At 36.2% G+C, this 13,956-nt stretch overlaps 1 protein-coding gene across 1 annotated transcript in view; it reads right to left on the bottom strand.

Moving 5' to 3' along the window:
• Positions 1-13,956, bottom strand: part of LOC149785630 (zinc finger CCHC domain-containing protein 17-like) — a 43,153-nt gene that overhangs the window by 7,260 nt on the left and 21,937 nt on the right. Inside the window, exons 6-8 of the mRNA XM_089979447.1 lie at positions 11,975-12,060; positions 6,750-6,874; positions 3,207-3,302 (exon numbers count right to left, since the gene is read on the bottom strand). Of these exons, the coding sequence (XP_089835573.1) occupies positions 3,207-3,302; positions 6,750-6,874; positions 11,975-12,060 (307 nt within the window). The remainder of the gene's footprint in view (positions 1-3,206; positions 3,303-6,749; positions 6,875-11,974; positions 12,061-13,956) is intronic.

A 13,956-nucleotide genomic window follows, 5' to 3' on the forward strand; every position in this document is an offset into this window, starting at 1 on the left:
CATAATTTACTTGTTCACGAAGAGCATTTAAAAAAAAATAATACAAATTTGCCTAAATAAATGCATTTAGAACTTGCCTCGTGCCTCTCGAGATGTCTTAGAGGTGTGGTTCAGCTTGTACACAGATCAAGCACTTTTTTGTGTTTATGCCTATTCAGTTTGGGGGTCGGCTGATAAGCAAATGGGCTTATACGCGAGTATATACGGTATTCAATTATCTTAAACATTATAGAGCTATATGGTTTTGCAGTACCAGATCCAGCAGGGCTAAATTGCTTGTGGAATGAAAATTGCACTCTACTTTTAAACTGTCTGTATTTAAATTTGACTTGGTATTCTTTCTTTTCTACATTTAATTTTGAAAGAGGGGATGACCAGTTTTTGTCCATTCAGCATATACATCAGATAATTATTCAACCTTATTTTGGGGTTTAAAATCACTCCCCGTTATCTTCATTAACACTTTCCCAGCTCTAATAAAATAATTCATAGCTTTAAAAATCACTGACATTGTCACTATCAACAACCATCTTTTGCTGAAAGAAATCATATTTTAAGCATTCATTTGTAAAATTTCCTTGATGCAAGGTCCAAACTACAACATAATGCTTGTTCCTGGGCCCAATGTGCAAATCAAATTTATTCATGTCATGCCAAAGAAGACAGATGTGTAACAGTTGTCTACCTGAAAAGGGACAGTTGTCACTGCAAGCACTTCAAGGGTTGAATAAAAATAGCATACTGCACAAAGTAAACTTTTACATGCATAATGTTAAACTACTTTGTGGCAATTCTTGTACATCACTGCTTTCCAAGTGCAACAAATCAACATTTTTGCTTGATTCCCACATTTGCATGTCCTTACAGCAATTGTATGACATGAAGTGGCTAGCAGCAGGAAAATCATTAGAAGTTCCACAAACAGAAAACACAATATGCACAAACACTAGTTTGTCAAGTTGGGCATGGAGTGAGGCATTATATGGACTGGACTTTATGATGGTCAGCAGCAAGTAGACATTACAATCTCGTGGAAATAAAGGCTATTTTCAATGTCTCTCACATCTGGGTAGAATGTATCCAAATAAATACTGTTCCGGTAATGTTGGACAATATGGTTGTAGTGAACAACAGAAACAAGGGGGTACAAAATTACCAGACTTGTACATTATGGTACAGCAGTACTTTCATTGGTGTGCCCAATAGCATATGAAAACATACAAATCTGATACATTCCAGGCAGGCTCAATGTCCGAGCCAACTGGTTCTCAAGGACAGGTCAACTGCTTCATAAAGAGTGGTCTCTTCATCCAGCCATCTTCCAGTGAGTCTGCAACCAATGGGATCAACTGATGCTAGAGCTATTCACATTGAAGTGGCACAACAAACTGCACATCTTTATCTCTCCATTCCCAAGCCCAGAGGTATGGGTCATTGATGCCATTTCAATAAGCTGGGAGGGCATATAGGCTTATACCTTCCCTAGAGTCGTTCTAATACTGACAGTAATCCAGAAATGAGGGGCAAAGCATGCAATATAGTTCCAACATCTCCTCTCCAAAGGGACAGGTCCTGGAGCAGCAATTTGCTCCATCTAGCTATGGATGTATGACAAAAATCATACTGATCGCAATGCAGCTCAAGCAGGTGGTGTTGCCAAGATTCCTTCCATGGCCAGAGAACCTCCTTCATGCCTGGCTCTAGCTGGGTATGTCCTGTGCAAAAAGTTCTGTGCTTTGATTGTAGAGAGGTTCATGATAGTTTGTAACTTCTTTCTTTTCCTCTTTGAAGACAAGAAGCTAGTTCCTATCACATCAAAGGATACTGTTTCATGATCTCAGACATGTTCAAAAAAAATGTGATGATACTTGCCACAACAAGGACCTATGTGACTTAGTGTCCTATTTTGACATATTCAGACCTCCCTAACTCTCCTTGTTCCTCATGGGTCTTGACATGGCTCAATTCACCTAAGTTAAAGCCCTTGTCTTCCACCTTGCTGAAGCAGTTATCATACAAGATTTGTTTTCTGACAGTACTAGTGTCAGCTAGCAGGGTGAGCTGCATGCTCTGTCCATAGATCCAAACTACACTTATTTATATTCCAACAGCTAGTTATATTATTGTCGCAACCAGGTTTGATTTCTAAGAACACAATACTGTGAAGAGGCAATCAAACAATGACTATCCACTCTCTCTCCTTAATTCCACGAGCCTGGCCTTCAAACACAATGTTCTAAGTTGTGACATAATGTAGTCAGATGACTATCATGCTCAGTCGACTTTCCCTGGATTTTATTTGCATGACATGGCCTTGCAAAGGAGAGAGCTGAATCTTGTTGGGTAGCTGTCCTGTTCATGACAGCACCTCAGCTATAAGCCTGACCATGCAATTTTCACTAGATTCACCTGGGAAACTTTTGAATGTAAGGCAATAACCTGTCATAGGATCCGACAGGGACCACATTCTTATGTATATAACCAAATTCATTGTTTGTGCTAACTTCGCGATAGGAGAAGTTTATCCTTTTTGGAAAGCAGTCTTCTTGCTCCTACCAAATGACTTGGGCAGAGGTTGGATGCTCAAGCCTTTCACTCTCCTCTTACCATTTCTCCTAATTTAACTAGGCAATGTATCTGACAGAGAAGTGACATTTTAACAATAAATTACATTTCTTTCCCAATCACATTACTATCAATCTCTTCCAATCTTCCAGCAAATGTAAGCATCTGTTTTAATTTTCTGTCAAGCTTAAACTGGTAAATATTTGGGATACAAGTGACCACCAAGTGGGAACTGGAAAGTTAATTTGCAAGAGTTACTTCCTTCATCTATGTGATGAAATGGAGATATTTTTCATCTTTCAGAGAGGGCTGGATTCAGAGGTAGCAGAGAGTAGTTTCCTAATGCTAATGTAATCAGGTAAGTACTTTTGGAGAAACATAATTTACCAAACATGTCCTTTTTAAAAATTAAAACCATGTTAACCTTATTAATCAAAAACCATAAAGGTAGAGAAATGAAATTTAGTATTAATGTTTGCATGCATATGTAGATTATCAAATTAGATTCCTGTATAGCAATTTCTATAATTTTGAAAAATATCTTTGAACTTTATGGATTTGGACATTTTGATCTGCAGTGGATGCAATGCATACAGGTTTTACAAACACAAATTTAGTTATTTCATTATCTAATGTAAAACCTTGTACTGCTTTTCACCAAGCATGTCACCGTCAGACTCGGAAAACTTGCGTTTCTTGCTTTTTTTCTCTTTCTTCTCTTTCTTGGACTTCTTGTCCTGCAATGATAATGTGGTTTGTAAAAATCTCTTGTCATGAAATATATGAAATTTATTTTATAATGAAATCTTTCACAGGCCAAATCTTGAAGAAAAGAGAAATTATTAAACTTTTATCCCCATAAGATACATAAAAATAAGAACTCACCTAAGATTCTCTCTCTCTGTAAATTATTTCTTAAACTGTATGTTCATTATTCTGTGTGAACAGAGATTCAAGAATCACTGGGAGGAATGTTTAATTGGTGTAATAATAACATCTTAAGTCCATACTTAAATAGACCTGTCAGTAAATTAGTGCTTGCAGAAAATCCTTGATAGGAGACAAAGTGTAAATACAATTTCAAAAAATGGGAAGATAACTATAAAGGTGTTAATATGACAAAGCCATGTCCTTGGTAACAGTATACAGTTACATAGGCTTGACCAATGAATACGCTTTTTACTTAAGAGATATCTATAATAAATGTTTCTCCTTGTTATATACAGTGGTGTCAAGAATTCATAACTGTATGCTGTAGGCACAGTAAAACAAATCTGAAATGCACTCGAACCATCCGAGTTTGAGAGAGAATTTTTGGCCTACAATGTGTATGAGCAGCTGCACATTTTCTCAGAGTTCTGCTTGACCAAAATTTTCAATGTAAGTGATTTTGTGGGTAATTGGTTAATCCATGGTCCACTTCACCCTGCATTAAAGTAATATCAAGGACGCAGCTGACTTAAATATGAAAGATCTCTATTTTCTGTTCAGCAATAATTCTATAACAAGCAGAAAATCATGAGGTTATGCATACAAAGTTTATTTAAAATATCTCTAACGGTTCTGGAAATATTAACTAGATACGAGTATGATGGACAAACACAACCTGTAATAACAAGAAGCCCAAGTGAGCCTGGTATTGCTCACATTGTAGTGGACAGCTGGTGAATCCAAATTTACATACATTGAAAATGTAGAGAAAGGAAAATGTGGAGCTCATTGTCACTACATTATCTATTAATGTTGGTGTCATTTATCTTCTTTCATATATATATATATATATATATATATATATATATATATATATATATATATATATATATATAAAATCACTATGTCATTGTAAAAAAAGACAAGTCATTTATGCAAGCATAATTGCCCACTGATTTCTCCCTGATCTGATTCATTACACAGAAACTGTTCATAGCCCAACTCTTATAGCATCTATTTACTTGGCATTACAGTGGGAGTTAATCTGTGCAGTCAGTATGGATTCCTGTGTATGAACTTACCCCTGGGGCCCTGCCAAAGAAGTCGTATCAAGGAAACCACTGAGATCCAGACACATAGAAGCTGTAGTGGCTCAGTGGTTAAGGTGTTAAACTTGTGACCAGAAAGTCTTGGGTTTGTTTCCTGCCATCTGATCAGCCACTGACATGTGTACATCTCAGAACTATGTTTGTTAGAGCACTTACAAACTCAGCCAAACAGGTAAAGGTCCATTTCATTAGTATGCATTGTTATTGCTCTGATGATATAAGCGTAGACACAAAGTCTGATCAAAATCTCATCAGAAATATGGCCTCTAGAGTGTTCACTAGCTCAGCCAATCAGCTCTTAAATCACCTTCAGCCATGTGAGCTAAAAATGGGAGTATAACTCTTAAAATGCTGCACAGAGACAATGTATTATTTTACAGGACACAATGTCTATAGTAAAAGTCAAACCTGACATGCCATTCAATGCCTATTATTTCAGTAATGGGTGTCATTTTTTAGAATACCTTTAAATGGCAATTATTCACGTTCATTAGATCCATCCATATTCATTTGGAAGGTCATTATTTACATGACTCAAGAAGTACATAGGGCTAAATCAATGTTAAAGTATGCAGACATTTTTGGATGAGATCAAACTAAAGCTGTGATCCGGATTGAATGTCGCAAGCTATGATGTCACAATGAAAGCGACATATGCTGATAAACAAATTCATACTACCATATATTGTGATGATTAGACTCAACATGCTCTTTTCTTGACCAAATTTAGTCTCTAGCCACCACTGTAAAAATTCTCTTGATGACCATTAAGGCGCAGAGCATTCGATATCAGGATTAAACAAAATTAGTATCATATTTTAAAACAAAAATTTATATTTAATTTAAGAGCAGCAAAGGCACATACATGACCTGTATGACTTTACTATAGTCCAGATAAAAAACAGTTTCATGAAGATGCCCTGAAAAGGGCTCAACAGACACACATGGACAGATGGATAAAATGACTGTCGTATATGAAATAAAGACTGCCATGTTATTTCCAATCCAGTGGGCACAACTTTAGATAATTAAATAATTAACATTTTGAGTATACAACTTACAGGTTCAGAAATAAAATAGTTGTGAAAAGATTTATAATTTCTGGAGATCTGAAAAAAATGCTGAATTTTTCAAAACAAATTTGACCAATGATCATCATCTATAGCTAGTATCATTACAAGTTTGATGCAACAGAAAGTAAATTATGGAAAATAAATTCACTGGCCATGCCTTTAAAACAAACCAGTGAATTTGAACACAATTTTCATTTACGCTGCTATTTGCTTTTCTGGTCTAAGGACACATACAAATTAGATTTTGTTTTCCTTTAATTGTAAGTTCAGATTTCCACAAATCCTGTGGACCCCCACCCCAACCCTTGACATGATACAGTAAATCATGAAGAGTCACTCTATGCAGCAAGGTTAACTGTATATACCATAGTGTATCAAGCTGTGTTAAAACTATGTCCAAAGTTGTTTTGCTACAAGCAAAAGCATTACTGTACTAATCCAATAATTAACCATTGCCTGATTATTAGCCATATTTCAGGCAAATTCTTACTTTAGAAAATTATATCCAATAATAAGGCCATCAACCACTTTTCAACTTTTAACAAAGTTTGTCACTCTGTTCTTATTATAAAAGAACTACAGTAATTCAGTAATTCCAAATGTGGCAAGTAGGAAGACACAATATAGTAGACTAGTTCACAACTTTTTACAGTACTACTGCTAACACCCAGGTCTGATATAAATCAGGAACTGAATATTTGGAAACCAAGTTTCCATGTTTTAAGATATATCTTTATTGTGCCACAGATGTAAACTAACAGTGGATCCATCCATTTATAGTTATGGTTCTGAATATACAAACCTTTTTTAAAAATCCTTTTAGCATAAAAAAGCTTTATCACAAAACAAAATACAACATTCAGTTTCTAAAACAACTGCACTAATAAAAACATTTGATAATTATACTCTCTAGTGTACTTATTTCAAGCAATCCAAGCTCCCAAGTTTAGTCAAAATATACTCACCCCTGTTTGCAAACTTGGACCAAATTGTGCTGTCGACCGAAAGGTAAAAATGCTGACTGACAAGAAATAGTTTACGGTTTCTGGTATCATTATAAGTGTTAAATAACCTTGTGCTTTTTCTCTCGTGGTGGAGAATGTGGCGGTGGGGTCTGTGGAGAGTCTGACTCCAGTTCAGGGACCAACTCATAGCCCCTTTGTCCTCTGGCATGGAAACAGTCTTGGGCCATATGACCTGCAATCAGAAAAAAAAGAAATAAATGGGTTTATCCACTGACTATCCCCATCCCTTTCATTGGTAGTTAAGGTGGGTACCATATGATCCTGGCTAGCCATGGGTGTGTCAATGTGTCCAAACTTTCAAAATACTGGTTTGTTTTATATTGCATTTTTAACTGAATGAAGACAATACAGAATCTGAACAAAAGGTTATGATTTCAGGTTAAACAACACACCTGTGTCATGCATCAATATGATTTACAGCCTACAATATAATACCAATTTTTTTTTTTAAAGAAATGTTTCTTCAAGAATACTTACCCAATCATAATACCTTAGGAGAATCAAGCCCCCAGATATTAATTTTAGCTAAAGGGAGCTAAAAGTTGTCTGCCGACCTATATGACAATCGGGCAGAGTTATCTCCCCTTAGATATAAGACTTGGCGGCAAAGCCTAAGAATACATCAGTTACTAATGGTGCAGAAGGCATGCTCTATATGGATGTAACTGCAGGGAGGCTGGGAGGGTACATATAAATTATGATTGAGTAAGTATTCTCAAAGAAACATATTTTACTAGGAAAAATTGGTTTCTTCTTCAAATATGTTACCCAATCATAATTCCTTAGGAGAATAGGTAAGAGGTGGAGGGAGATACATCCTGTTACCCCAGAGATACACTCTAGTATCCAAAGGTATGTGAGACAGCTTCTAGGTAACCTGACTGGAGGGGACTCCATTTGTCGAGGCATGGCTTCAAAGAGGGAAAAATCCCACCCCACCCACTCAAATCCAGCTAAAGTTGTGAAGCCACATCTTAATAAGCTGTCTATCAGGTGACCTACTGAGCTGTGGATATAGGTCCAACCAGACTGAATTAGGCTCTCTGGGATGACAGATCAGATCTTGGAGATAATAGCTAGAGAAAGTGGACTCCAATCTCCATCCCACAGCCTGGATGATGTCAGTTGGTGAACAATTCCAGTCGAATGTTAGGCTGGTAGTAACTGCTCTAACCTCGTAAGCTGAAGTGCAGAATAAGTTCATTTGAGCTGGAATTATTTCTCTTTTTGCTGAGTGAATAACCCACTTAATTGGGGCCCCGAGTGGCCAAGTGGTCTAAAGTGCTCTCCATTACAGATCACTGCCATCTCACCTCTGTCTGCGTGAGTTCAAGTCTAGGATTCGGCCAATGTGGGTATGTGAGAAAGCTTGCCAGTAGCTTCTTGTGGGTTGGTGGTTCTTCCCGGGTTCTTCCTCCATCATATGCTGAAAAATGGTGTTAACCCCCACAACAATAACAACCCACTTAATCCAGAATGAGACAGTGTCGATATATGCTCCTTTCCTGTCCTGAGAGGTAAAATGTGGCATCATCTCCCTTGATGCTACAGCTCTGTTCTAATAAGGTACTGCTTGAAAGCCCAAACTGGGTCTTGTAGGTGGCCTTCAGCTGACGTATCCAGGCGAGACAGAGGCTTCATGATATATTACATGGAAAAAGCTTCACACAAGACGAACTAAGGCACTGTTATAGATACTTACAAAGAGGAACAATATCCAAAATGAGGCAATTACTTGTAGGGGGAAAAAATCCCAGACCGACTGTACAAGTAAAAACACTTAAGTTGACACACAGATGCTATGAATGCCTTGGAATAGAAACTGACCAATATATACCCGTTATTAATGGCATTACACATATATTAGAGTTTTTATAAGCACTAGAGACTTTCACATACAAAAATAATTATAGCCCATACTAAATTTTAAGTCACTAAGGCTCCCCATGCAAGTACCTAAATGTGTCATGACAAAGTATTAGCAAAAAGTCAGAACTTTGTCAGGATAGGAAGAGAAAAAGTTGTCAATATAGAAAAGTCAGAACTCTGTCAGGATAGGAAGAGAAAAAGTTGTCAATATAGATGGAGTATACTTTCCTTAGAAGTGAAAAATTCCTCCAACTTGTAATGATATCATCCACATTGATGCTGGCTTTTGCAAGGTCTCTTGTGATAAGAGCATGCCTTTTAGCATGAGCAGAAGTAGTAACTGATGTATTCTTAGGCTTTGCCACTAAGTCTTTACCTAACTGGAGGATACCTGTCAGGTTTTCTAAAGCCAAGTAGGGAGACTGAATGAAAAAACAGGGAGATTGTGCAAAAAAATCGGGAATTATTTCACAGCATTTTTTGGCTTCGTTTTCACTAAATATTGACTGATCTTCCAGGTCCAATCCGCATGAAATTCTCAAACGATGTGCTTTCCCTGTGACGCATTTTATTTTCTCCCAGGACTTACCATCTTTTTATATTCTGGTCAGCTGTAGCCAAACTGCACAACAGCTAATGGTTATCGTTGCAATTATCTTGTGAAAAGGACTGGTCCTCCAACATAATTTGAAGAAACCATGTTCTAAAGTGCATGTTATTATAAGCACCAGCAATTGTTTGGCAAATAAACGATGCCCTAGCGATACCTGAATATGCAAGATCAAGCCATATGTACCGTACATGTGGCAACTTACTTTCCCATGTATTATATCCCGTTTTTATTATCAACATGAAAGGTATTTAACATTGTTTACTAAATAACATATTTATTCTCAATAATGCTTTGAGGGCACATAAGTTGAGTGGTATGTTTCACCATTCCTTCCTAGTGGTTAGAGCGTCCGCCTCAAATGCGGGAGGTCGTGGGTTCGATCCCAGCCGAGTCATACCAAAGACTTACAAAAATGGTATTAATAGCTACCTCGCTTGGCACTCAGCATTAAAAGGTTAGTGTTAGAACTGGTCGGCCTAGTGTCAGGATAATGTGACTGGGTGGGACATCATGCTACATGTCTGTGGCAGGATGCCCCAGTACTAGACATCACTATAAACTGCCATAATGCAGACATCGTAGCAATATGACTGAAAAATTGTTAAAGCTACATAACAAATCCAGATCACACACACACATTATTGTTATTGGTTTACTCTGGACTTCAACAAACAATAACCACCAATCATAATTGACTGTAACATATTTCACTGCATGATACAAAGGAAGTGTAGCCTTCAAATTCAATCCAAGTAAACCAGATACAAAGCAACGAAGAAGCTTTGCAAAAAAGTGGTTATCAAATGGTCAGTAAAGTATTTAAATCATACAAGATGAAAAAGTCTGGAATGTTTCCATTATGTTGATGTATGTTATCAGTGACTGAACATACTAACAGGATAAAATAATTAGCATGATTTGGCAGAGTAGGGACAGGTTTTGTACCATGCGAGTTAGTCACTTTGTGTTAGCCTGAAAGCGACTGGGTGTTGTCAATAGTTTTCAGATTTTTTTTTTTTACTCACAGAAATAAGTGCAGGTGCCTGCAGCAGCTGTCTGAGATGAATTCTCAATTTAAAAAATAAAAAGGCAAATGACTAATAATTATTCACAACTGATGAAGGTTAAAGTAACTTGTATAGTGTAAGTATTGTTTTGTATCGATTCTTCAACTCAATTAATCATTTTACCCCCTAGTTATGATGTAAATATTTTGTACCAGTCTATCATGTATCTGTAGTAAACATAAAGAGCATATTCATTAAATGTTAATTGAAATATATTTAAAAAACTTAGGCAATTAATATACATAAAGATAGTCACATGTTTGAACATATACAGAAATCAGTATACAATGAAATATGGATATGCTTCAACATCCTTGGGAATGATATAGCAGGATCTATTCTAGGCTTTATGATTGGACGATTTATTATAATTTATACAAAATTTCACTTAAAAATTGTGCTACCTCTGTTTACTTTGTTAAATCCCTCTCACCAAATATCTCCCCTATTTATTCAAAGTTAGGGTGAATTTGCCCCAATTTTGTTTTCTAGAACTGACCATGCAGAGTGGTTCACTTCTGCAGTTCAAATAAAATGATAGCAACCTATGTGAACTAAAGATAAGTTTAAGCAAAAGCGACCTCAATTATGAGAAAACTTATTTGTTTACATACAGAATAACTGTATGTGAACCACAGTGGCATGCCTACCTACAGAATAACTGTATATGAACCACAGTGGCATGCTTACCTACAGAATAACTGTATATGAACCACAGTGGCATGCCTACCTACAGAATAACTGTATATGAACCACAGTGGCAAGCCTACCTACAGAATAACTGTATATGAACCACAGTGGCATGCCTACCTACAGAATAACTGTATATGAACCACAGTGGCATGCCTGCCTACAGAATAACTGTATATGAACCACAGTGGCATGCCTATCTATAGAATAATTGTATGTGAACCACAGTGGCATGTCTACATATAGAATAATTGCATGTGAACCACAGTGGCATGCCTACATATAGAATAATTGTATGTGAACCACAGTGGCATGTCTACATAGAGAATAACTGTATGTGAATCACAGTGGCATGTCTACATAGAGAATAATTGTATATGAACCACAGTGGCATGTCTACTTACAGAATAATTGTATGTGAACCACAGTGGCATGTCTACACAGAAAATAACTGTATATGAACCACAGTGGCATGTCTACTTACATAATAATTGTATGTGAACCACAGTGGCATGTCTACTTACAGAATAATTGTATGTGAACCACAGTGGCATGTCTACATAGAAAATAACTACGTGAACCACAGTGGCATGTCTACTTACAGAATAACTGCATGTAAACCACAGCAGCATGTCTAATTACAGAATAACTGTATGTGAACCACAGTGACCTGTCTAATTACAGAACAATTGTATGTGAACCACAGTAGCAAGTACAGCTATCATTGATATAATCAGTGAAAAATAATGCATACCAATTGAATCTCCATTACAATATTCTTGTTGAGTATTTGGATGATAACGTTATTGCTTTTACCTTTGAGAGAATTTAGTTCAGTGACCTACTTCACCAATAATGGGGACATGATGATCTACTATGGTCATAGTGATGAATACAGGAGCTGAATTATTGGCTAAATCATCTGATAAAATGTCTGCGTAAACTGCTGTAATGTCTCAAAACTTAGAAATAGACAGTTAAGAATTATGAAGTCATAATGTAAATAAAAGTATGCATGTGTTCTTTTTCAAACCTTTTCCACCACATTTTCTGCAGGTAGTATCCAGGTAAGCCCCCAGGTGAATGGGTTCTCGAGAAGACTTCTTAAACCCATCAAAACTGCAAATTGACAAAAACAAAAGGATTGTATTATATTAGAATGATAGTTGTTGGTTTTAACATTACTTTTAAAAATTACTGGCTATATCAAAAAAATAAATCAATATGAAGTTAACATTATATTAAGGTCATTCTTTCTCTAAAGATCCAGGCAACAAGCAAAATTCTGTCAATTTTTGTCTCTGCCTAGTATGGAATGTCACCAAAAGTATACAATAATGATGCACGCATCAGATATGACTAAGACGGAAATTCAGCTAAGTATAGCAATTAGGAAGTGCTTGTGTCATCATCCTGAAGGGTGGGAAGGTGTAATAGATTATTCTCACTTCAGGCTGAAAGCATCCACTGCCCAGAGAGTGTGGAAAGGTAAAAGTGGTTTAGGCTCATCACAAATAAGTCTACCAAGGGTCTCACCCTAAGGCTGAAAAATTTAATCTATCATGGATTGGTACAGAGACCATTTCCATGAGGATTATCTTGCCTTTCCAGGACATACTGTCTGCTCAAGTATTCTGTTATGTACATTTGATTTAATTATATCTGATTTAATATATATTTATTTCAATTTAATTGTTTGTCAGTTTTTAAAAAAAATTTTTTTTTCATTACATGATATTGTAATGTAAATTTATTACTAGAGATGATACTTTTTTCAGAAAATAGTTCGACCTTGACTGTTCGTTAATAAACACTAGGTGTTGATCTAAATCCTGACCTTATTTCAAAATTTGCAGCAACCATGTAAACAAGTTCTATTTTTATTTTAAAATGATTGTTTGTTGTTGAGGTCATGATAGAACTTCGTATTTAAGATGTAAACAATTATTTTATTTTTTTATTTCTTAGAGTAACATCATTGGTTTTCATCAGGGCCACACTGGGTGTACGTGACCTTAACAAGTACCTAATTTCTATAAGCTTCATGAACAAGATCATATGACCCCTTGTTTACGTTTTAGGAGACAATATAACTTCTGTTTTGGAGAACTGTTGTCAGTTACAGCTGGGCGTTCTCTTACACTGGAAGTTGTATGTTGTGCTGTTTGGAGTTATTTCAAATTACTTGGATTCAAAAGGATTAATTCTGTTATTTTTCTGGAAAATGTGTGCTCATATGAAATTGTTGAACAAGGACAGTTTTTTAATATAAAACTTTATTCAAATATCTGAAACCAGAGTGATAATTCTTGTTTCTACAAGGATCTGTAGACTTCAACACTACAGACTGCAGCATACATTATCGTCTTGGATTCTTCGTCGGGATTCAAACTTGAAATCAGTAGAACATTTTGTCATTAGGACTTCAAGAATTTTATTCATGGATTATTTTTGGATTTGATTCTATGAAACCGTAAGTTCGTATTTGTTCATTTTTACCAAATGTTTGCTGGGAAATAAATTATTGTATTTTTTCAAAGCTTGTTGTTTTCACTCTTTCTTGTGTTACTGTTTATTCGAGCCTAAACACCACGTGATACAAGAATTCTTCTTGATAGGAATGTGGCAAACTCGAAAGGTAATCCCTTCTGCGGTTGCTGAGCAAAGGAGGTTCCAAACCTACACACAAAAAGAAGGAGTATGCAACAAACAGCAACCTTTTCTTGTCAACACACCTCTGAATGGCTAAGAACACTGCCCTCATTTCCAACTTGTTAATGTGGAGAGTAGGTGCTTCCTAGGACCATGAATCCTGAAGAATCAGCATAGCTGCCAACCTTCCAGGTTCACAATTAGTGAAAATAGGGATAAAAAGTCATGAATTTAAAATACCATGACAGTAACTCCATCCACTCTGACCGTCAATACTACACTATATCAAGTTCGCAATATATAACTAAAACACTACATATATGCAGAAATATTTAATTCTCAAGACATGATACTGTGGTAGAC

Source organism: Sinohyriopsis cumingii, chromosome 13, assembly GCF_028554795.1.
Source record: "Sinohyriopsis cumingii isolate HCF-2022 chromosome 13, ASM2855479v2, whole genome shotgun sequence".
NCBI classification, from domain to species: Eukaryota; Metazoa; Mollusca; class Bivalvia; order Unionida; family Unionidae; genus Sinohyriopsis; species Sinohyriopsis cumingii.